Source organism: Vulpes lagopus, chromosome 5, assembly GCF_018345385.1.
Source record: "Vulpes lagopus strain Blue_001 chromosome 5, ASM1834538v1, whole genome shotgun sequence".
In the NCBI taxonomy this organism is placed as follows: domain Eukaryota; kingdom Metazoa; phylum Chordata; class Mammalia; order Carnivora; family Canidae; genus Vulpes; species Vulpes lagopus.
Window position 1 is genome coordinate 6,653,034 of NC_054828.1, and position 22,971 is coordinate 6,676,004.

The 22,971-nt window shown below is 49.4% G+C and overlaps 1 protein-coding gene across 2 annotated transcripts; it reads left to right on the top strand.

The window, feature by feature from the left end:
• Positions 1 to 10: 10 nt before the first annotated feature.
• On the top strand, positions 11 to 22,971 carry POLDIP3 (DNA polymerase delta interacting protein 3). Of its 2 annotated transcripts, XM_041756536.1 has the most exons (9): positions 20 to 405; positions 9,216 to 9,606; positions 10,295 to 10,381; positions 11,978 to 12,073; positions 13,870 to 14,049; positions 14,566 to 14,643; positions 16,749 to 16,878; positions 19,654 to 19,720; positions 20,658 to 22,971. In XM_041756536.1, exons 1-9 carry the CDS (start codon positions 347 to 349, stop codon positions 20,833 to 20,835), a joined length of 1,266 nt encoding a protein of 421 aa, XP_041612470.1. In that variant the 5' UTR covers positions 20 to 346; the 3' UTR covers positions 20,836 to 22,971. The 2 variants fall into 2 exon arrangements, with proteins under 2 accessions (XP_041612471.1, XP_041612470.1); XM_041756537.1 differs by lacking the exon at positions 11,978 to 12,073 and having other exon boundaries at positions 11 to 405.

Genomic DNA, 22,971 nt, shown 5'->3' on the forward strand with positions numbered 1-22,971 from the left:
AGCCCTACGGTGAGTAGCAGAGCGACCGTTAAACCAAGAGCCCAGTCCCTTCGCAGTTCGTCTCATTCACTTAGTTAATTTTTTATGTACTCTCCATTTTATTTCTTCGTCTGGGGAGAACCGGGAACCGTAGGTACTCCGACCCCCCCCGTATGCAGATAAGCAGCTGGCGTCGCAAAGGCTCACGGGGAGCTCTCCGCCCCTTCCGGTTCTTGTCTTGGTTTGAGCTGTCGCGAGAGTTCGTCGGCCGGACGCCGGAAGCGGCTCGTTGCTCCGTAGCGGCCGAAGGGGCGGGCTCGAGGGCTGGGGGAGTCTCAGCTGCTCGCGGTTCGCTCGGCGGCGCAAGATGGCGGACATCTCCCTGGACGAGCTCATCCGGAAGCGCGGGGCTGCGACGAAGGGGCGGTGAGCGGCCCTTTCTCCCTCCGGTGCTCAGGGCCCGTGGCCTAGCGGGGCTCGGGGCGGGGGAGGGAGCGGCCCGGGAGCGAAGCGCAGCGCCGTGTGCGCCCGCCCCCTGCCGCAGCCGCGCTCCTCATTGGCCCGGCCCCGCCGCCTCCGCGGGCCCGGCCGCCGGGCGGTCCACACTGGCTGGGAGCGCCGTCGCTCCGGGGAGGCCGGCGGGGCCGGCGGGGTCGGGGGGGCCGGGGCGGGGGGAGGGCTCGCGGGGTCTCCCGGGGCCGCCGGGTCCGCGGGGGAGGCTGGCCCTGGGCGCCGCGCTGCTCCTCGATCTCCGCGCGGCCTTGGGGTTAGGACGGCCGAAGTTTAGCGGGGAAGTGACCCGCTCAGGCTCCGCCGATCTGCTGCCGGCGAGGCTGCGACCCAGACCTCAGCTCGCAGGCCCTGCGTGCGCTCCCCGGCTCCGCCGCCCGCGTTAACCCCCGCCTCGCTCGTGCCGGCGTTCAAGTCCCCTGAGCGCTTTCGTGCAGCCACCGTCCCGTTTTGCCCCCTTTCGCAACCGCACCGGCCCCGTACCGTATCCATATTTGTCCATTTTGCAGATGGCGAGCTTGAGGCCGGGAGAGGTAGAGGGACTTAACCCGAGGCCACGAAGAGTTCGTCCCCCTGAAAGTTGGGGGGCTGCGTGCCTTTTAGGAGCTGGCTGAGTTGGCCTCGGGCTTGGGCAAGAAAAAAAAAAACAAAAAACAGGTGGGCCCGGAGGTTAGAGCTTCTTGATGGTTGTCGGAGAAGACTGTTGTGGCTCCGAGTGCGGAGATGGTTTGCGATGAGGTGCCCGGAAGTTGCTCCGGACCCTTAAACGTTGTCCGTCATTTCCAGCCTTTAATGAGCCCCAGCTCTCACCTGTTTGAAGTGGGACTGCGGCCAGCAGTTCTCCAGCATACGTGCAGTAGTTCACGTGTCCTTGTAAACTGCCTGTAAAAATGTTAGACACGGTCTTCTCGGATCGAAAGTCATTCACTGAGTAGATGCTTGTTAATACCTCCCGCCTGCGGTGGTTAGAAAGTAGATCCTCTCCTTGGCTAACAAGTGCATCCACCGCCCCCAGCCCCCTGCACACATCCACTGCACCTGCCGCCACCGCGTAGTTCACCAGCCAGCTCTGCACCTGGCTTCTGGTTCATAACAGGCACACAGGAACCGTTAATTTGCTCAGCTGCTCTCTGAGTAGCTCTCTCCTAGGTCTTCCCGCTGGTAACTGGTGTGGAATTGGTGCTGGGTCCTCTGGCCACTTCTAAGACTGAGTTTCATCAGTTTGATGGACAGTGGCTGAATGAACCAGCTACCCAGGACGTGCCCTTTCTGCAGTCACCCCCCTCTGTTCCTGACTGTAGACGGTCTGTACTGTCTGTTGGGTCTGTACTTTGTTGGCTCTGATGTGTGCAGAGAGTCTGGTGTTGGGCATTCGGTGAGGATCCGTGGGATGACTGGGCACTGAGCCACCAGGCCGACCTGGTGCCCTGGTGGGCCTGTTGTTGGGTTCTGTGCCACCCTGGCAAGATGACTTCAGAGCTGGGACGTTTCCTCATTTGTAGTAATGGTTTCTGGCAGGTTGTTGAGAAGATTAGGTATGAAAATATAAAAATGTACATTTTAAAGTTTGCACCAGAAAAATAAATAAATAAAGTTTGCACCAGGTAGTAAGTGTTCAGCAAATGATAGCAATTATTGTGGATCTTCCCTTTAAAGGAGGAGAAGCCCAACCCTTCCCCCGCGATGGGGAACATTAGGTTAGTGTTGAAGCCCTAGAGTCAAACTAAGATTTCGATTCCCTTCTCTCACTTTCCACATGATCTTAGGTTACTTAACCATTCCATATCTCTTATTTATAAGATATAGATATTTATTAGGTGATTGCTAATGTAAAGTACTTTGAAAGTATCTGATGGTTTTAAGTGTTCAATTAATGTTAGCTCTAATCATCATTACCGAAGGCTTTTAAATAAAGTAACTTTCCAGTTTTGTGTAAGAATATGTGAGAATATTACTCTGCTCTTACACAACGATTGGATTGGGGGATTGTGCAGAGACTAGAGCTGTCTACATGCTAGTTTGGCCTACATGCTGTATTTGGATTAAACCTGGTAGAAACTTCAGTTTTGGGCACCTGAGTGTCTCAGCATCTGCCTTAGGCTCAGGGTGTGATCCCGGGGTCCTGGCATCAAGTCCCGAGTCAGGCTCCCTATGGGGAGCCTGCTTCTCCCTCTTCCTGTGTGCCTCTTTGTGTCTTTTGTGAATGAATAAATCTTTTAAAAACTTTTTTTTTGTTTTTTTGTTTTGTTTTGTTTTTGTTTTTTTTTACCTTGCAAAGCCAGTGAACTACATCTAGGGCATCCCTGTCAAGAACTGAAAGGTCTCAGCTAATGGCAGTGAACAAATGTCGTTTCGTTCAGTAACTATATTGTCCTACATGCTTCCTGGAAGAATTCTTCCTTCCTGGGAACTGTGGGATGGCATTGCATGGAGGTCCCAGGAAAAACTTTGTGCCTGATAATTTAAGTAGAGCCAGTGATTATCTCCAAAAACTCTTCCTCTTAGTGGAAATAGCACAAGAACCTGTAGAAGTGTAGGGATGCCTGGATGGCTCAGTGGTTGAGCATCTGCCTTCAGCTCAGGGTCCCAGGATCAAGTCCCACATTAGTCTCCCCTCTACCTATGTCTCTGCCTTTCTCTCTGTCTCTCATGAATTAAAAAAAAAAAAAAAAAAAAAAAAGGAAAGGAAAGAATGAACCTGTGGAAGTGTAAATAACGTGTTTCCCCACAGGTCGTGGAATGTGCTTGTTCTTTAGTGCAGCCATTCTGTTTTGTGTTCATCACACCTTGTAAGCCTAGAAAGGGGTCATTACCATTATTACCAGGGTCCTGAATTAATCTTATCAAAAGATTTCCCTGGGGCAGCCTGGGTGGCTCAGCAGTTTAGCACCACCTTCAGCCCAGGGCCTGATCCTGGAGACCCAGGATCGAGTCCCACGTCCGGCTCCCTGCATGGAGCCTGCTTCTCCCTCTGCCTGTGTCTCTGCTCCCCGCCCCCTCTCTGTGTCTCTCATGAATAAGTAATAAAGTCTTAAAAAAAAAAAAAAGATTTCCCTGATTAACCTGCAAATACAGAAAGGGTTTTGTGTGATACTTCACTCAGCCATGGTGAGGCGCTGTCCCTCACCATGCACAGCTTGACTTTGGTGACTTTGGTTGCCCAAGACCTATGGAGGAGTCTCCCCTGGACAGCTCGCGGCACCAACTGCAATGCGGGCCTCTTCTTGTTGGTGTTTTCCTTAAAACATGAGCGTACTGCTGCTGGTCAAGTTTGCAGAGTTGCCCGCCCTGGTTTGATTAGTTTAGCTCTTAGAAGATAATTGTCCACTGCCACTTTCTGGTTAGAGAATGTTCATGAAAGGCGGCAGGCCGTTGCAGTGGAAAGGTTGGGCATGTGCTGCCCTGAGCAGCTCTGGCCCAGATGCCCTGTCTGGGGAGTTCTTGGAGCTGTGGAGAAGGAGGTCGGTCAGCTTTTCAGTTCAGGCTAGGGCTCTGGTCCTGATACTTATTGCTTGTTTGCTTGTTGAAATAAGATAAAAGAAATGTAGACCTAAAACAAAGGGGAGGAAAATTAGTTATTATGTAACATGGAGGGGAAGAAATAGATTTAAGGGATGCCTGGTAGCTCAGCAATTGAGCATCTGTCTGCCTTCGGCTCAGGGCGTGATCCCAGAGTCCTGGGATCAAGTCCCGCATCGAGCTCCTTGTGAGGAGCCTGCTTCTCCCTCTGCTGGTGTCCCTGCCTCTTTCTCTCTGTGTGTGTCTCTCATGAATAATAATAAAAAAAAAAAGGATCTAAAACAAAACATTTGCACAAGACTTTCTTGGGGGGTAAGGGGATGCTATCCTGTTTCTCTGTGTCTGCAAAGCGCCTAATTCAGGATTGATTCTCCATAACAGAACTAAACCGTGTTTTCTCCATGTAAAGGTGACCTCAGCACACACAATTCTAACCCAGAGACCCTATGCATCAAAATCCACCTTCTACTAATAAACCAAGGTTCCCCTTTATGGGCCTGGATCCTTTGGTCTGGACATCTGTCCAGAGCCAGCTCTGGTCGGGGTGTGGCAGAAAGCACTGAGGTTCCAGTGGGGACATTGGCCCTGTCACCCCCAGCGCACCCTTCCCAGGACCTCATGGAGTACCTAGTAGGGCCCTAGAACCAGGGTGGATACATTGTTTCAGTGTGGCAGGGTGGGGCAAGCCAGAGCCTTACTCCAAACCTCCCCCACCCTTCTCCCAAACATTTACTGAGGCCCAAAGTGCAGAATGTGTTTCAGGAACATCAGATAGTGTGCAGTGGGAGGTGAGGCTGCAGGCAGGAACTGGGGCCAGTCCAGAGGCTCTGCTGAGGGGCTGGGCTTTGTTAGGAAGCCCTCAGCAGTTCTTGGAACAGGAGGGTAACACCATGGACTCTGTGTTTTGGAGACCCACTCCTAGCAGGAGTGTTTATTTGAAAAATTCCTGATGACTAATGCCTGCCTTGTACCCAGCACTGCTGCCTGCTGGGATGAATAGCCGTCTTTTCATGCAAGAGGAGGAGCAGTGATTATAAAAAGCCTGAACACTGAAGCCCCGAAAGCTGTTCATGAAAGGAGTTGAAAGAACTGGTGTAACCAGGGAACTGAATGCCACAAATTGAGGGGAAGTAACTTAACTCATGCTCCTCCATCCCCAGCCACGTCCCCTCCCTCTCCCAGATGGACCTGTTGTACTGTTCAGAGAGATTCAAAAGACCAGCACAAGGCATCTCAGTGATCTCTCTTGCCACACAAGTGGTCTGGTGTGTGGGTCCCTACTGAGCACACTGGGCCATCCCAAGTGTGTGCACTCACCCTCTGGTTACTGGAGTATGTGCTGTGGCCCTGGACGTGACTGGAGTCCTAAGCTCTTCCTTAGCCTGGGGACAGTATGCCTCATTAACTCTTCAAGTTCTGGTCTTTTTTTTTTTTAAGATTTTATCATTTATTTGAGACAGAGACAACACATGAGCAGGATCAGGGGCAAAGGGAGAGGGAGAAACAGGCTCCTACTGAGCAGGGAGCCCAATGTGGGGCTTGATCCCAGGACCTGGAGATCACGATCTGAGCCAAAGGCAGATGCTCAACCAACTAAGCCACCCAGGCGCCTCTCAAGTTCTGGTCTTTACTTTTGACTCATGCTTCATTTTTGGTGCTCTAACTAGTTTCAGGGAAGTCCAGTGCACCTTCAGCAGGACCCTGTCATCTGTGAATAACAACCTCATTCTCTCAGGGTGAAAGGAGAATGTCTGGGGTCCCTGTAGGGTCCCTGGCACTTGGTGGGCTCTCAGGACCAGAAAGTTCTTCGAGCCTTTTTTTCATCTGGCTGGTACAGGGTTGACCCAGGCGAGAAGATGCAGGGTGTACCCCTAAGAGGCTCCTGGTCCTGCAGGAGGTGTGGGCTTGGAAACAGATCCTCCTGATTCAGCACAGTAAGTGCCTCAGCTGCATTGTGTCCAGGGCTCCACTGCCCCAAGGAGGGTGCCTCGGGCTGTGGAAGCTGGTAGGGGACAAGTGAAGGAATGCTCTTGAGGGCAGGAGGCACCCCAGCAGAGCTGCGAGAGCCAGGAGGCTGCAAGCTCTGGGCTATAGTAGGCGTCGTTCACATGACCTCTTCCTGAGCACACTGGGCCGGGTCTAAGCCTTCTCACCACCGTACAGGTGTCTAGTTTGTGGCGTCCCCAGAGCCTTCCTCTTACAGCAGGAGTGCTTCTCACCATACTCTTTTTGGTGACTGGATTTCCCAACCCAAGGCCTCTGGCTTCAGAGAGGTCCCATGCGTAGTAGATGAACAGTTTTATCTGGAGTGCTTTCTGCCAATGCCGGTTTCATCTGGATCTGGACAGTAAATGTTGATCAAAATCTTTCCCTATTTTATGAGTAGGAGGCCTTCAGTAGTAACTTCTGGTCTGAACTGATAGCCTGTTGCTTTTCTTTGATGGGTATCATCAACAGATGTAGGGAGCAGGAAACATTAAAAAAAACAAACCAGTGGGATTACCTCACCTGTCAGTGGGTCCTGGGGGGTAGGACTTGATTAGGAAGTTTGTGTGCCTTCCATAAATTCCAGGGGTCCCTCAAGTAGCTCTGGGTTTCAGCACAACCACAAAGCATAGCCCCACCATCGCCAAGGCCTTTTAGACCATGAAACTGAGGGCGGACACTCCAGGGGTGGGCGGGTGCTGTCTGCCACACGCACCTATTTCTCTCTCCCTGATTGGGGCCTCTCTAAACACTCCATTCCTTTTGGCCTTGCTTCCCTCCCTCCTTTCTTTACAGGAGAAAATAGGACAGGGACCAACAAGCAGGGCCTCTCACCCTCACCTAATCTGACTTTCCCTCTCTCTTCCACCTGGTTCTTGTGTGGACCCACTGGAAAGTATTTAAGTCCTAAAGTAATTTGCCATTTTTCAAAGAAAAATGGTACGTGCATCACTGCCTTGGGCAGTTTTCTGGCATACTGGAGGCAGCAGGTGTTTCCACTGGTCTAAGGATAATAAGATGGAGGTCACATTTGCCTGTGCTGGTACCTTGGGTATGCTCCTGCTGTCAGCACAGGAGCCTCTGGGCAGTCTCCTCCAGTCGGTTGGGGAAGGGTGAGGCAGTAGGAACACTCACTCACTGGCCTGCTGTGTAGGAGGCCTCCCAGGAGAGCTGGACACAATTGTGGGAAACCGTATAGGAACCTGTTTGTTTGGTGGGGTTTTGCCTTCTAACACCAGGTGGGAGATGGTGAACACTGCCATAATCCAGGGTCACTGATGGAGTCAAAGATGCAGATGCCCAGGCCTTCACCCAGCTTTTGGATTCGGTAGCTGTGGGGTGGGATCTGGACAGCTGTGTTTTTAGTGTTTTTAAGTAATTCCACAGGAGTTTCTAATGCTTAGCCAGGGTGCAACACCACTTATAAAGCGCTGGGCCCTGAAACAGAATGAGCCCCATTCTCCCCCTCCCAGTCCAGTGGGGAAGAGAAAACAAGCAGATGTGTTCTAGGCATAAAGGAGGGTTGTCCTCAAAGAATCAGAGAGGGAGGGTTTCCCAAAGAGGAGATGTTGCCTTGGGAGCTGGAAGTCCTGGGCAGGGCACCCGCTGCCTGAGTAGTGGTGACGGTGGCTGAAGTAGAGAGGCCTCGTGGTGCGGTGGGCAGGTGGAGTGAGGTAGCCACTGGCAGACCCCAGGAAGGACTTCAAGGGTTGTACTTGGAAGCGTCTTCGCCTTCCTCACAAGCCACTGAATGGCCAGTAGAGGAACCCCCAAGGAAATGGGGCCTGTTTAATGGAGTTTAGTTCATTTCCAATCTTAACGGTTTCTGAATTTGACGTTCTTGTTCCTAAGTGTGATAAACGCATATTTGGCCTTGTCCCTGGTTCCTGGCATGTAGTTCCTAAAACTCTAGGGAGTTTCCTGAGTTACAAGGGTAGTAGGAGCACCTTCTGTTCTAATGAGGTGATGGTTGATGGGCCCCTGGCTAGCTACAGGATGGGGGCTAGTTGCCAGAAAGACCTAGGCATGATTAGTTAGAACTTGGAGCCCTACCTCACTCCCCTCTAGGGAGGGGCGGGGGCTGGAGATTGAGTTAGTCTCCATTGGCCAATGATACAGTCAACCTTGCTTACTACATAATGGAACCTCCATAAAAATCCCTACACAGTGGAATTTGGGGAGCTTCTGGGTTGGTGAACATGTCTGTGTGCTCGGAGGGTGGTACACCCAAAGTGGACATGGAAACTCCACATCCCTTCCCATATACTTTATGTGTCTCTTCTATTTGGCTGTTTCTGAATTGTATCATTTATAATTAATAATAGTAAGTAAACTGCTTTTGTTGTGTTCTGTGAGCCATTGTAGCAAATTCTCAGACTTGAGGTGGGGGTGTGGGTCCCCTCACCTCTACCTGGTCTGTCCAAGTGCGAAAAGCCCAGGATTTGGGACTGGCATCTGAAGTGAGGGCATTTTCATGGGACTGAGCCCCTAACCTAGGGGTTGTGCCCTGACTCTGGGTAGGTAGTGTCAGAACTGAATTGGAGGACACCTGGTTGGTGTCTAGAGAGTTCAAGAACGGTTGAAGTGAGGAAAACACCCACACATTTGGTGTCACAGTGTTGTGAATGGAAACAGTTTGGACAGTGGCTCTTTTTCTTTTCTACCAAGTCTTTGTGTCTTCAGTCTGTTATGGAGCTAGCTCCTGCTCCCAGCCCAGGAGGGCATCGGCCGGCACCGGAGGCCTGGGTTTGCCAGGGGCAGGCTTGGGGACCCTTTATTAATTGTTGCCTCTCCAAGTTGTTGAGTCCACATCACAGGGTACTGAGGGGGGTGACTGGGAGCATGGCTGTGGAAGAGCTTTGGAAATTGAAGGTTAGGGTATTTGGGAGATATGCTTTTTTTTTCCCTTGTGGCTAACATCATTTGGAGGTTACTGTCCCTGATGTTATCTCAGAGCGCCTGATCTAGGGAGCAAAACAATCTTACCTAAGTGATAGAAACCACTAGGCCCTTCTTCCTAATTTTATTTGCAAGGCAAAGTGAAAAGCCGTAAACTAGGAAAGAAGTTGCAATATAAGTTTGTTTCAGAGAGTGAGCTGATTTCTGGTTTCTCCAGGAGCTCCCCTGCCCCCCATTCCCAGTATTACAAGGGCTCATCTTCCTTCGGATCGGCTACCATCGATAACCCAGATCCACTTCATATTGCAATTTTTTGCTTGCAGTCTCAATGCCAGACCAGGAGTTGGAGGTGTTCGATCTCGTGTTGGGATCCAGCAGGGCCTTCTTGGCCAGCCAGCACGCACAGCCACCTTCCAGCAGAGGTTTGATGCCCGGCAGAAGATTGGCCTCTCCGACGCCCGGCTCAAGCTAGGAGTCCAGGATGCCCGGGAAAAACTTTTGCAGAAAGATGCTCGGTTCCGGATCAAAGGGAAAGTGCAAGACGCCCGAGAGATGCTAAACTCCCGTAAGCAACAGGTCACGGCACCCCAGAAGCCCCGGCAGGTGGCCGATGCCCGGGAGAAGATCAGCTTGAAACGGAGTTCCCCAGCCACCTTCCTGAGCCCACCCATCGGGACAGTGACCCCTGCCCTGAAGCTCACCAAAACCATCCAGGTAAGTGTGGCTCTTGCCATGTATTCCTGGGGAGCCAGCAACAACCGCAGATTCAGGCAGGGAGTGGGGGCCAGGAGAGTTTGGGCAAAATGACAGTTCTCCCAACGGTTTATATAGTAACCATATGGAGGAGGGGAGGCAAGGTTTTCATCTAGTATTGTGGAGAAGAAAGGGGACTCCAGTGAGCTAGTGAGGGAGGGAAAAGAGGGGAGAGGATGGAACACTTGTGGGTCGTGTGTTGTGCGGCCAGCACTTAACACATAGAACTTTATTTCTCTCTCACTGTGACTCTGGGATCATTACCACAGTTTTATAAAAGAAGACTCTTGGTCTCAGAGATGAGAATCATTGTGCAGTAGGAGTACCACGGTAGGAGCCTAGTCAGACCTGGCTCCCCATCCAGTGCCCTGGCCACTTGCACAGCTGCCAGAGGGAATGAAGACAATATTTCGTCTTCATAGCAACTCTGGTAACAGGAACAGCAGCAGCTGTGAACATGTATTGAGCCAGGCTCATGGAGCAAGACCATTAGGCTTTCTGTGACTCCTGCTTCGGGCATGAGGCTCTCTGGAGGGCTTTTCCCACAGACCACAACTGAGTGCCACCGTATTTCAAGTTCAGTGATTCCTTACTACTGCAGAACAGACGTGGACCCCATGGAAAAATTATGGTCTCTGTGTGTTTCTAGGTTCCACAGCAGAAAGCCATGGCACCACTCCACACCCATCCTGCTGGAATGAGGATCAATGTGGTCAATAACCACCCAGCCAAACAGGTGAGAGAGTGAGCACGCACCTACATGTGCATGAGTGTGTTGTGTACTGTGTGTAGGTGTACACATGCATAGGTTCTGGAGACCTCTGCTGGGCGGATTAACCGAGCTTAGCCCAAGGTTTCTGGTGTGAAGAATTAGAGGAACTACCTTTGGTTTTTGGCAATTTCTGAGTTTTATTTATTTTTATTTTTTCAAAGATTTATTTATTTCAAAGAGAGTGAGTGGAGTAGGGGCAGAGGGGGAGAGAGTGTGAGAGAGAGAGAACTCAAGAAGACTCCCACCAAGCACAGGAGCCCATTGACTCTGAGCTAAAAGCAAGAGTCAGACACAACCTACTGAGCCACCCAGGCGCCCCTGCAATTTATGAGTTTAAAAAAAATACTGGGGATACCGGGGAGGCTCAGCGGTTTAGCACCTGCCTTCGGCCCAGGGCATGATCCTGGGTTCCCGGGATTGAGTCCCACATTGGGCTCCCTGTGTGGGGTCTGCTGCTCCTTCTGCCTGTGTCTGCCTCTCTCTCTCTGTGTCTCTCTCTCTCTCTGTCTCTCATGAATAAATAAATAAAATCTTTTTTAAAAAATACCTCTTACAATAGGGAGGAGGTGAGTATGTAAGAGGCAGAGAGGCAAATTGGAAGTCTTCTACTTTTTATTATTAAAATAGTATGTGCCCCCAAAAAAAAAAAAAGAAAGAAAGAAAGAAAAGCTCAGTATGTGCTTAATATAGAACATTTGTAAAATCAAGAAAGTAAAAAGGAAAAAAGAATTCTTGTGCTCCTTCTCTCCAAAGCCAGCTGCTGTTGAAATGCTGCCCTGGCTCCTTCCTGGGTTTTTGGTTTTTTAAGTGTCATTATTGTTGAGTTAATGCCTACTTGTAGTTGTGTGTGTATTATTATCTAATTTTGTGTCCTTCTGTTTTCACTGTATAGCTCAAGCACTTCTGTGATTCACATTCACTGTAAACATTTTTAATAACTGCATAATGCATTGAATTGATGTTCCAGTTTTTAAAAGCCATTCTCCTATAATTTTCACTGTTAGAAACCCTGCGAATATCTTTGTGGCTAAAGCTCTTTCTAGAGTTTGGATTTATTTATGTAGGCCAGACTGCCTAGGATGGACTTTCTAAACCCAAGATTGTAAACACCTCTTTTAAGGTTTTTCTAGGTGTTCCCCACTTGTGGGAAGGTAATTCTTATGAACCTGGAGGTTGCAGCACTTTTGTTAGGCCCTTGTGGGTGGAGAGCCGGCCTGTCAGGCTGACTCCCAGGCCAGTGTCCCCCGGTCCTTTCCCTCCACCCACTTCTCCCTTCACCAACCAGCTCCACATAGTTTGCTGTTCTTGCTCCAAATGTCCTTTGAGAGCCTAAGGCCACATTAGCTTTCTTTTTGTTTTTAATGTTATTCCTTTTTTTTTTTTTAAGATTTTATTTTATTCATGTGAGACACAGAAGCAGAGACCTAGAGAGAGAAGCAGGCTCTTCTCATGGAGCGGGACTTGATCCCAGGACCCGGCGTCATGCCCTGAGCCAAAGGCAGATGCTCAACCGCTGAGCTACCCCAAGCATCCCAGCTTTTCCTTTTCTCTTTCTTTTAGAATGTATATGATTTGGAGGAAGATGATGACTCCGTAGCTCCCATTCCTAGTAAACAGATGAAATTTGCAGCCTCAGGCAGCTTTCTCCACCACGTGGTAAGGCATTTTATATTTTTGCTGCACTCACCATGTGTATCTGGTCAGGTGGATGGGAGAGGTGGTGGAGAGTACGGCCTTTCAGTTCACAAGTCTGCGTTTGTTTCATGAGATTTTCAGAGTTGGCACTAATCTCATCCCTGTTTTGTTTTTTTTTTTTTATATTTTTTAAATTTTTCTTTATTTATGATAGTCACACAGAGAGAGAGGGAGAGAGGCAGAGACACAGGCAGAGGGAGAAGCAGGCTCCATGCACCGGGAACCCGACGTGGGATTCGATCCCGGGTCTCCAGGATCGCGCCCTGGGCCAAAGGCAGGCGCCAAACCGCTGCGCCACCCAGGGATCCCATCCCTGGTTTTATAAATACTGAGACCAGGGCATCCAGTGCTATGTCCAAGGTGCCACAGCTAGCCTGTAGGTAGCCTGTGGTGTCCTGAGGCTGCTAGCTGCAGCCTCCACTTGCTGCTGGAGACACTTCAGGGGCAATGGGAGATGCCAGAGGAGGGGATCCTGTTTTCTCTCTGGCAGGAAATTCTGCATGTTCCCCTTCCCTCCGTGGTCAGCAGCTCTGGGCCAGTAGTCCTATTTTTCAGGAGAGGGAGCAGGCACAGGGGGGTGAAATATGCTCAGAATCTCCCAGCTTACAGATAGTGGATCTGAGTCAATCCAGCTCATGCCGTCTGCCTCCCTGGCCGCATCTGTCATACTCCACTGGCTGTCAATATTCAGAAAGCAGCTTGAGAAATGTGGGGTCCAGCGTGAGGAGGACATTTCATTTGATTCAGAGAAGCTGGTGAATCACCCCTGCCCCACACTCTGCCTCTTTGGCTGCTGCATCCCTTCCTTCCTCCAGAGTCAGTACCTGGCAAGTTCTGTCTTAAGTCAGCAAGGCCACCTGCTACTTTTGCCTCAGACATCTTTTGCCTCTGAAACATTAACGTCAAGGAGTTTCCTGGTTTACATCTCCAAGGGACCACATCCCCAGTTAGGGGCAGCAGGAGAAGGAGTAACTGTTTCTTTTTTTTTTAAGATTTATTTATTTATTCATGAGAGACACAGATTGAGAGGAGAGGCAGAGACATAAGCAGAGGGAGAAGCAGGCTTCTCGTGGGGAGCCCGATGCGGGACTCAATCCTGGATCCGGGGATCACGACCTGAGCAAAGGCAGGCGCCCAACCACTGAGCCACCCAGGCGTCCTGAAGAACTGTTTCTGCTGGTCTGCACGTGTTGTCTCTGCCAGCATGTCCTTCACAGTCTGGGAGCTGATAAGGCCAGGGCTGTGCATGGTGCTTCTGTGTGGCAGAAATGGCCAAGAAGCTGGGAGTCTACCTTTCTGAAGAGTGGGTTCTTGTGCCTGGCCAGCTCAGAACTGATGATTATTAGCCCATTGTGATAGAAGCATATGCTTCTGTCATATCTGAGAATGAACTTGACTCTAAGCTTTTGGCCTTCTAATTAGTCCCAGATTGTAGGGGTTTCATAAAATCTAAATGGTATGGGTAGACCTGTGGCTCCAGGCCAGACCTGCGTGGAAGTTTCTCACGAAGGGCTTCATGTACTGGAGAGTGACTTTTTTTTTTTTTTTTGGAGAGTGACTTCTATAAACATGTTGGGCAGACTGCATATCTCCCCTCCCGCCTCTTCCTTGGGGGAAGTCACTGGTGGCTTTTTTGGCTCCAAATCTCTAATGGAATTGGGGAGTTTGGAAGCCTTGGGGGTGGCGGTTGCCAGCCACATAGGGCTTCTCTCTTGCCTTCTCTAGCTTTTCAGATTCTTGTCCGCCTCTTTGTTTAGGCCGGGCTGAGCAGTTCCAAGTTCTCCATGTCCAAGGCCCTCCCTCTCACCAAAGTGGTTCAGAATGATGCTTACACAGCTCCTGCCCTCCCCTCCTCTGTTCGGACAAAAGCCTTGACCAGCATGTCTCGGACACTAGTGAACAAGGAGGAGCCCCCCAAAGAGCTGCCGCCTGCTGAGGTGAGATGAATGTGAAGGAGTGGAAGTGACTGCATCCATTGAGAGTCAGCCTGTGCTGGGTGGGCAGTGTATCATGTGTACTCTGTGTGGAGTTCTCACAGCACCTCCGGGAGGTGCGCATTGCCACCGCCATTTTACAAATGAGTGCGCCAAGACTCAGTGACCCCTGCCCTCAAATGCTTCTGGGCCATTGTGGGAAACAGCTGCAGATAGAGCAGTTTTGGTGATAGAACAGAGGTCTGCCCAGAGAAGAGCAGCTGGGAGTACTGAGGAAGGAGCATTTGATTCTACGGGGCAGGCCGGAAAGGCTTTAAGGAGAAAGTGTCACCTGAGTTGGATGGGTCTTGAAATGTGATTGGCATTCCATGCAGAGGCTCAGAGGCATAGTGGTGGGGCATGATTGTGACAGGCTCTCTAGGAGGCTTTTCTCTGGGCCTTCTGGTCACTGGCCGGAAGTGCATGCTGCTGCTGAACCCACAGCTATTGTCTGATTCTGGGAACTGTCTCCTCTGACAGCCTGTCCTCAGCCCCTTGGAAGGCACCAAGATGACCGTAAACAATCTGCACCCTCGAGTCACCGAAGAAGACATTGTGGTGAGTATTATGTCCTGCCAGAACTTTAGATTCAAACCACTTCTGTGTCAAGGGACCCCAAGACCACCCCCAGGTTCACTCTCTAAGACTCACAGGACTCCTCATAGAGTCATGTCAGGGCTAAGGCTTATTACAGGATACAGCAAAATCAGCAAAGGGAAAGGTTTATGGAGCAGAAGCTGGGGGAATCTAGGTGCAACTTTCTGGATTCCTCCTGAATCGAGTCACACGGAATGTACTTTATTCCCCCAGCAACGAGCTGTGACGCATGAAACCAGGGAGCTCGTTACAGACTCAGTGCCCAGGGTTTTTACCAGGAACCCGTCGCGTAGGCATCCTTTGCCCATGCATACCAGCATTCCAGACTGCCAGGAGGAAAAGCAGGTGTTCAGCATAAACCACATTTGCACAGTTTATACTCAGTGAGCCACTTTTATCAATTAGGGTGGTGGGAGCTTTCCCCAATTCCAGGTTCCCAGCCACCAGCCAAGATCCAGCCTTGGAAGCAGGTCTTTTAAAAGATAGCAGTCAGGCTGGCTGTGTTAACTGTTCTTTGCAGCTTCTGAGCCAGGGCCAGGGCATTATGCTGGATGGGTCTGGACTGGGATCCTCTAGTCCCATGGCTTACAGCCCCATTGTTCTTATTTTCCTGTGGGTCTTTGGAACTTCTGCTTCCTCTAGGGGTTTTCATGATTCCAAAGTAAAAGCAGTGAGACAGATTGGTGTTATCTGGTGATTGGCCCTTCTGGATTGGCCTGGTCTGTTCTGTCCTGCCCTTACCCTGAGCCTGGTAAGGATGTAGCCAGGACTTCTCTTCCACCTTGTTTTTGTTTTTTTGTTTTTTAAATAACACTCTTAGTTTAAAAATCTACATACCCTTTTAACTCGGAGCTGTTGAATCATAGAAGAAATGCAGCTGCATTCCAGCCTCTCTCTCAACTGAGTTTCAAGTTCTTTAACAGCCCATAATGGCCACCAAGTTTGACGTTTCAGGTTTTAACTATGAAACACGAGTGCTGTGTGATAGCTTTGAGAAGCAGGCTCACCAGGAAATGGTACACACAATGGAAATTGTAGCCTCCTTTGTCTAATACTTGGCAAATTAATAGAGAATTAAAACAAAGTTTTTTCCTGATTATAAAAGTAGTAGTAGCTACTGTTTATTGAGCACTTATTATGTGGCAGGTAATTTGTATGCAAGATCTTTGAAAATACAGAGTAGTGGGAACTGACCACCATTCAGAGTGGACACCAGTAATAGCCACCGTCCATTCTTTACCTATGTGGATAATGTTTAGAGAACAGTAGTAATAAAATTGGGATCACACTTAATATTTAGTTCCATATCTTGGTTTTGGCAGATTGTTTCAGTGACCTTCTCAGAAACCATTCTGTCCTCATAACAACCTGGTAAAGGGAGTCACAAATGAAGAAATGGCATGGGTTGCTAGTCAGCCTTTGTGATCCATCTCCTCATTGTCTTCCTTCTCTGGCATTACCTCCTGCCCTGGAAAACAAGGCAGGGCCAGGGAGGTTATCAGGGGACATGAGGATGATAGTCATACACATGTACAGAGAGCACTGCACTAAAAAATGACTTTTCAGCAACCCTGGGAGGAAGGTGAAACCATTCCTTTTCTTTTTTTTTCCCCCAGAAGAGAAAACTCATGGTCAGAGAAGTTAAATAACTTGCAGATTCCCTCATGACATATTTACCACTGCCTTTGATGAGCTACACGTTCCTTTGCATGACAGGGGCCGCAGAGAAATTCTCTGTTTCCCTTGTTGAGAAAGTGGGTACCAAAGCAGGAAGACTTTGGGGGTGCCTGGCTGAAGGACACAGGGACTTCAAGGCTTATAAGCCCAGACCCGTGTCCTACTGCCAGCTCAGCTTGCTCCCTCATCTGGTCCCACTTGGAGAGGCCTGTGGATGTCCCAAGGATACCGCCCAGACCGGCACCTCCCCAAATCCTGGGCGCTGAGCATGTTCAGCTGGAGTGTAGCCACCAGTCTACCCAGAGCCCTCTCTGAGTGTGTAGATGGCAGGCAGGCAGAATAATGGTTCCAGATTCTTCTACAGCCCTCACCCATCTTATTCTTTGCAGGAGCTTTTCTGTGTGTGTGGAGCCCTCAAAAGGGCTCGGCTGGTCCATCCTGGGGTAGCAGAGGTGGTCTTTGTGAAGAAGGATGATGCCATTACTGCATATAAGAAGTATAACAACAGGTGTTTGGATGGTAAGTCAAGGAGAAACCAGCCACTTCACCTTCCCGCTGCCCACGGCTCACTACCCGGCATCAGGCCTTCTGAGCAAGCTTTCCTCTGAGATGAGTGGAAGGACTCCTGATGCATTCCTCCCTCCAGGGTTTCCCTTACACAAAGAGCACACACAGATGTGCAGTCCCCTGAGCTGCCGGTTTTACAGGACCTTGGGTTTTCACCCAGTCCTAGGACTTCAGTTTAGCGAGCAGAGAACACCATTTCTCCATGGGTGGTTCTCTTAGAGGTGTTGCTGGGGAAGCCAGAAGTCCTAGCCGTCTCCTTCCAGATGTTGGTCTCATTATTTCTGGGCCAGTTTCCTCAAAGGCCTGAAGCCTTGTCTAACTGTTAGCACCTGGGTGAGCTCTGCTCCTGGGGAGCAAGCTACTGATTTTACTGAGCTCAGAGTCACATTATTTATATCAGGATAGCCTGTGGAGAGAAACTGTCTGCTGTGTCCCTTTTGTCCACTGGTTAGTTCTTTCAGTGTTTATTGAGTACACTTGTGGACCGGGGACCTGTGCTAGAGATGCAGAGACTAATGTAACACAGAGTTTTGATTTGCATTTCCCTGTTGGTGAATGATGTTGAGTATCTTTTCCTGTGCATATTCACCATTTGTATATCTTGGAGAAATGTCTATTCAGACTATTTGCCCACATTTTTTTTTTTTTTTTTTTTTTAAGATTTATTTATTTATTAGGGAGAGTGAGCACACAGAGGGGGAGGGAGAAACAGATTCCCCACTGAGCCGGGAGCCTGAGGCAGGGCTCAATCCCAGAACCCTGGGATCACGACCCAAGCCAAAGGCAGACACTTAACCAACTGAGCCACCTAGGCACCCCAGTATTTGCCCACCTTTTGAGTTTAAAAAAAATTATTTTTAAGAATTTTTTTTTTTAAGATTTTAGTTACTTATTCATGAGAGACAGAGAGAGAGAGGCAGAGACACAGGCAGAGGGAGAAGCAGGCTCCATGCAGGGAGCCCTACGCAGGACTCGATCCCGGGTCCCCAGGATCACGCCCTGGGCTGAAGGTGGCGCTAAACTATTGGGCCACCAGGGCTGCCCTAAGAATTCTTTATACTTAAATCATCTCTTATCAGATAACTGATTTGCCAGTATTTTCTCATTCTGTTGTCTTTTCCCTCTTTTTGATCTATGCATTTACAGCTATTCATTTTTCTCTAAGCAGTGCTTTAGCTGCATCCCATGAATTTTAGTATGTTGTGTCTTTATTTTCATTCATCTCAAAGTATTTTCTGAATTCCCTTGTGATTTCTTCTTTGACCTGTTGATTATTTAGAACTGTTTAATTTCCATGTTTTTGTGAATTTGCCAAATTTCCTTCTTTTCCATTAGTGTTTAAAGAAAACATGTATTTTGCTGCTGGTAGGTATCTGTGAGGTCTAGTTTATAATGTTCGAATTTTCTGTTTCCTTGTTGGTCTTCTGACTGGCTCTTCTTGCCATTACTGAAAGCGAAGTATTGAAATCATCAACTGATTGTTTACTTTTTTCACTTGTGTGAGTTTTGCTTTGTGTGTTTGAGGGTCTGATGTTAGTTGCATATGGTTATATACGTATATGTTAGTTGTATGTATGTTTATAATTGCTTTTTTCCTGGATTGGCCCTTTTATCATTATAAAATGACACTCTTTCTCAGGGCCCCTGGGTGACTCAGTTAAGCATCTGACTCTTGGTTTTGGCTCAGGACATGATCTCAAGGTCAGGGGTCAGGTTCATTGGGCTCTGAGCTTTTCGTGGAGTTGGCTTATGATTCTTTCTCCCTCTTCCTTCCTCTTGCCCCTCTACTCACCTGTGTGCATAACACATGCTCTCTCTCAAATAATAAAATCTTATAAAACAAAATAATGACCCTCTTTGTCTCTATGTAACTTTTTTTAAAGTATTTTGTTTTATATTAGTATAGCTACTTCAGCTTTCTTAGGGCTGCTGTTTGGGTGATATATCTTTTTTCATCCTTTTACTTTCAACCATTTTATATCTTTGAATCTAAGGTGTGTCTCCTATAGATAGCATATTGTTGGATCTATCTTTTCTTTAATCTAGTTTGACCATCTCTGCCTTTTGGATTATTTAATCCATTCCCATGTAATGTAGCACTTACTTTTTTTTTTTTTTTTTTTTTTTTTGCATGACATGAATATTTTCTAGTATGACATTTTAGGCCCTTGAAAGATTTTTTTCACTATATGATTTGAGTCACTACTGTAACGGCTGCTCCAGGGTTCACAGTGTATGTTGTAGTTTACCAGAATCTCTTTCAGATAAATACTAATTTAATTCCAGGGAGGTAGTAGAAGTGTTCCCCTCTATGGTTCTATCCCTCTCCCTCCCTCTTGTGTGCTGCGGTTGCTGTGCTTCTCACATGCTGTGTAGAGGAGCAGTGCAGTTTTGGAGCAGTTAATCCTTCACGGACAAAGTGGAAGTCTGTACATTTGCTTTTGAAGTTTTTTTTTACTTAGTTTCACCACATAAACATTTTCCTTTACTACTTCATAAATGGGTTTAGAGAGAGTTCTCCCTTCAGCTCTCACCTCCTGCTCAAAGTGAGGTCTGTTGCCACGTGCTCTTTTGTGGGGACCTCATGCCCTGGGATCCCCAAAGCCTGGCACCCCTGTCTTCCGTCGTGGAGCCAGAGCTGCCAGAGTAGGGTGTTGATCCTTGGTGATGGAGTGGGCAGCTCTTGTCCTTTCGTCTTGCAGAGCCCTTTCCTTGTTGGTTTTTCAGGGCAACCAATGAAATGCAACCTTCACATGAATGGCAACGTTATCACCTCAGACCAGCCCATCCTGCTGTAAGTCCTGAAGGTGCTGGGGACCGGGCGGAGCTCTTCTCCAGGTTTATGCTGTGTGGTTGGCTCTTGATCCTGCAGGGATCGTGTCTGCAGCACCGCTTCCCTCTCCGTTTCTTCTGTGCTGTGGGCGGATGGGCATTGGGCTGCTGAACTTTGTACAGAGTGGTGGTCATTTTCATGGGGGATGGACCCCACACTCAGCTTTATGATGTAGAAAGTCCTGTGACGGAGGTGGGAGAGCAGCCAGCTGTGTGTACCGTCCCAGTGAATGGAAAACCACCTCATGGGCTCTGATGGAGGTGGTGCACAGTGCCAGCCCTTGTTTTAGGACACGTGCCTACGCATACGTGCCTGACCCAGGACTGGGGGGTTTTGAGGCTGAGATGCATAAACTGTAGATTGGCAGGACATCATTTTATAGACAAGGAGACAAAACCTCAGGAAGATATTAGACTTGCCACGGTGGGAGGGGCAGGCTGAGTTTGAAATTTAGAAAAGCCAGAATTTGAACCTCAGATATTGAATTGTGTGATTTGGACAAGTTTGTTAAGCTATGGTGCAAGAATAAGTTGTATTCTGGAAAATAGGGGTTTTATGACCTAATACGTTTGGGAGCCATTGGGCTAAACAGCAAAGTTGACTTCTTTACTTCAAGACTTCTCGAAATACATAATTCGCTGATGTGTAAGTGACTGTCTCTGAAGGGCCTGCAGCATTTCTTAAAACCCCAGATCACAACAGGCTGCATTTTGATTTTGTCATCAGCAAATCCAAAAATGATAGATTTGCTATAGAATGTAATGAGATCAAGGAGTACAGAGCACAGAAAGCATTCTGTTCAGCACCTAACTTTCCTAACAAACTTAGTAAACAGTGAGTTCCCTCCCCATCTGAGGGAAAACTGACAAGGATTTTGACTCTTCTCTGCTCTCCACAGACGGCTGAGTGACAGCCCCTCAGTGAAAAAGGAGAGCGAGCTGCCTCGCAGGGTGAACTCCACTGCCTCCTCTAACCCTCCTGCCGAAGTGGACCCCGACACCATCCTGAAAGCGCTCTTCAAGTCTTCAGGGGCCTCTGTGACTACGCAGCCCACAGAATTCAAAATCAAACTTTGAGCAGGGAAGTGAGGCAGCCAGAAGCAGGGGCAGAGGAGGGTGGCTCTGTTTCCTAAAGCAAAGCTTGTGACCAATGGGCCGTCGGACTGGAAGGCCCTGAGCGTGGGAAGGGCCGCCAGGGGTAGAGAGCTTCCTCACTGGACGGGACCCACCTCTCTGTTTTGTGTCCTACCCTGTGCTCTTCTGTACGTTAACATTTCCTGTAGTCTGTGTCTTCTCCCTCCACCTCCTCACCAAGGTAGGCTCGTGTTGCCCAGAGCATCCCTCCCCCCTAATCTCAGCCCCAAGCAGATTTCTTGTCGGAAAATGGTACCCTCAGCTCTCTGGCTGGCTTTTTGGGGGCCCCATGGAATGCAGGGCTGGGGCCTCTGTGAAGGACACTTTTCTCTGGGAGGTGAAGAGCTGCCTCCCCTTTCTCTTTTTTTAAACTTTTAAACGAAGTAGGGAATGGGAGCCCCTGCCCTCCTAGGGGAAGCCAGGTCAGTGTGAGAGCTGTGCCGCTCACCTACCTGATCATTGCAGGTGGCCTGGGTGGGGATCAGGCCACAGCCCTCTTGTCCTCTTGCCACGACTGGCTCTAGACAGTGTGGTCTGGGCACACGTGGCAAGGGCAGCATGGGGCTGCCGCTCTGCTGGGAAGAGCATCCCTGGCTGCCAGGTTATCTGAGAGGGCCTGGGCCATCAGCTCAGACGTTCACGTTTCCCTCTCCCTGGGTTCTGCTGTGCCCTAGCCCAGCTCTCAACCTTCTGGGTCTCAGTACCAGGAGGGGCGTGCACCATCAGCCCTCCCAGTTCTCACCTGGCATGGCGCTCCTCAAATGCCAACTCTCTGCTAGTTGAATTTATTTTTTTTTTAAAGGTCTGCCTATTCTGTGACTCTGAGGGCCTGTGGGATTATTTGAATGGGAGATGTTGACTTCCTCTTTGTTTCTGGCCTCGTGCCTACAGGACAATAGGAATGCTGAGAGAGGCACAGATCCAACTGCCACCAAGGGGTGCTGTTCCCAGTGTTGACTGACACATCCATCCTTGACCAGAGGGGTCTTCCCCTGCCTTGGAAGCAAAGTGCGAAGAGTGCGCTGGGTGGTAGGGAGGGAGTGGAGAGAGCAGAGCCGACCTCCCAGGTGAGCTGCTAGGCTCTCCCCTCATAATGGTTCCAGGTGTTTGGGCAGAACTGTAGCCACCACGGGTGGCCCCTGCATACCAGACTGCTTGGCTCCACTGCACTCAGGCTCCTGCCACGTTGTTGGGACTGCAGAAGGAATCCAGGCTGGCAGAGCCAGAGCGAGTTGGGCAGCAGGCTCGGGGATCTCTACCGAAGCAGCAGCAAGCACTGTGAAAGGCAGAAGTCTAGGAAATAGAGGGGACCTGAGACACAGCCTTTTGTGGCCTGCTTGAGGCCAGTCCAGGGAAGACACATCTGGAAACTCATGTTTCAGAGTTATGTTTAAGCAGGAAGGACCCAGGCTTTGAACACCGCCCAGTCCTCAAGGTCTGAGGTTGCTCAGGCTTTGGAAAGTTGCTCAGTCCATGGAAAGTACCTGATGGTGCTCCACCTTCTGGTTCTTTAAAGAATGCTGCTTTTGTTCCCTTTTTCCCTTTTCCCCCTTTGAATGGGTGCAAACTTACTTCTCAGCAGCCGGAAAACATTCCTCCTACACCTTCCCCTTCTTCTTCCACAAGAACACCCACAAGGCAGTAGGACCTGTTTTTTCAGGTACTAGGGACAGTTGGATCACTGCTTGGACTCTGCTTCAAGTAGGGATGGTGAATATCCTCCTGCCTGCATGGCTTTACCCTCCCCTCTCCCCCGTCCCCCAGCCCCGTGCCAGGCTGCTCTGGCTATCACAGAGTTCACTGAGCCCAGCTGCAACCCTCTGGCCATCCAGACCCTGTCCTCTGCATAGCCATATGGTACATTGCAGGTTGGAGCCTGTTTGCCTGCCCTGCTCTACAGGGTGTCATCATGGAAAATGGAAGAGAAGGTGGTGGGCCAATCCTCGTGTCCCTCTCCACCTCCCACCCCTCCACGTTCCTCGTGTGTATCTCTTGTTCAAAAGGAGAGGAAGAGACATGAAGGGATGGAGGAGACTATATGTTACTTACCCATTTCTGAATAAATATTTGTTATTCCTA

Bases quoted from the DNA above. Each gene is read 5' to 3' on its own strand.
- POLDIP3 (XM_041756536.1), top strand. From the start codon at position 347: ATGGCGGACATCTCCCTGGACGAGCTCATCCGGAAGCGCGGGGCTGCG. The intron at 14,644-16,748 runs GTGAGTATTATG...TATTCTTTGCAG, and splicing joins TCACCGAAGAAGACATTGTG to GAGCTTTTCTGTGTGTGTGG. The intron at 16,879-19,653 runs GTAAGTCAAGGA...TTGGTTTTTCAG, and splicing joins TAACAACAGGTGTTTGGATG to GGCAACCAATGAAATGCAAC.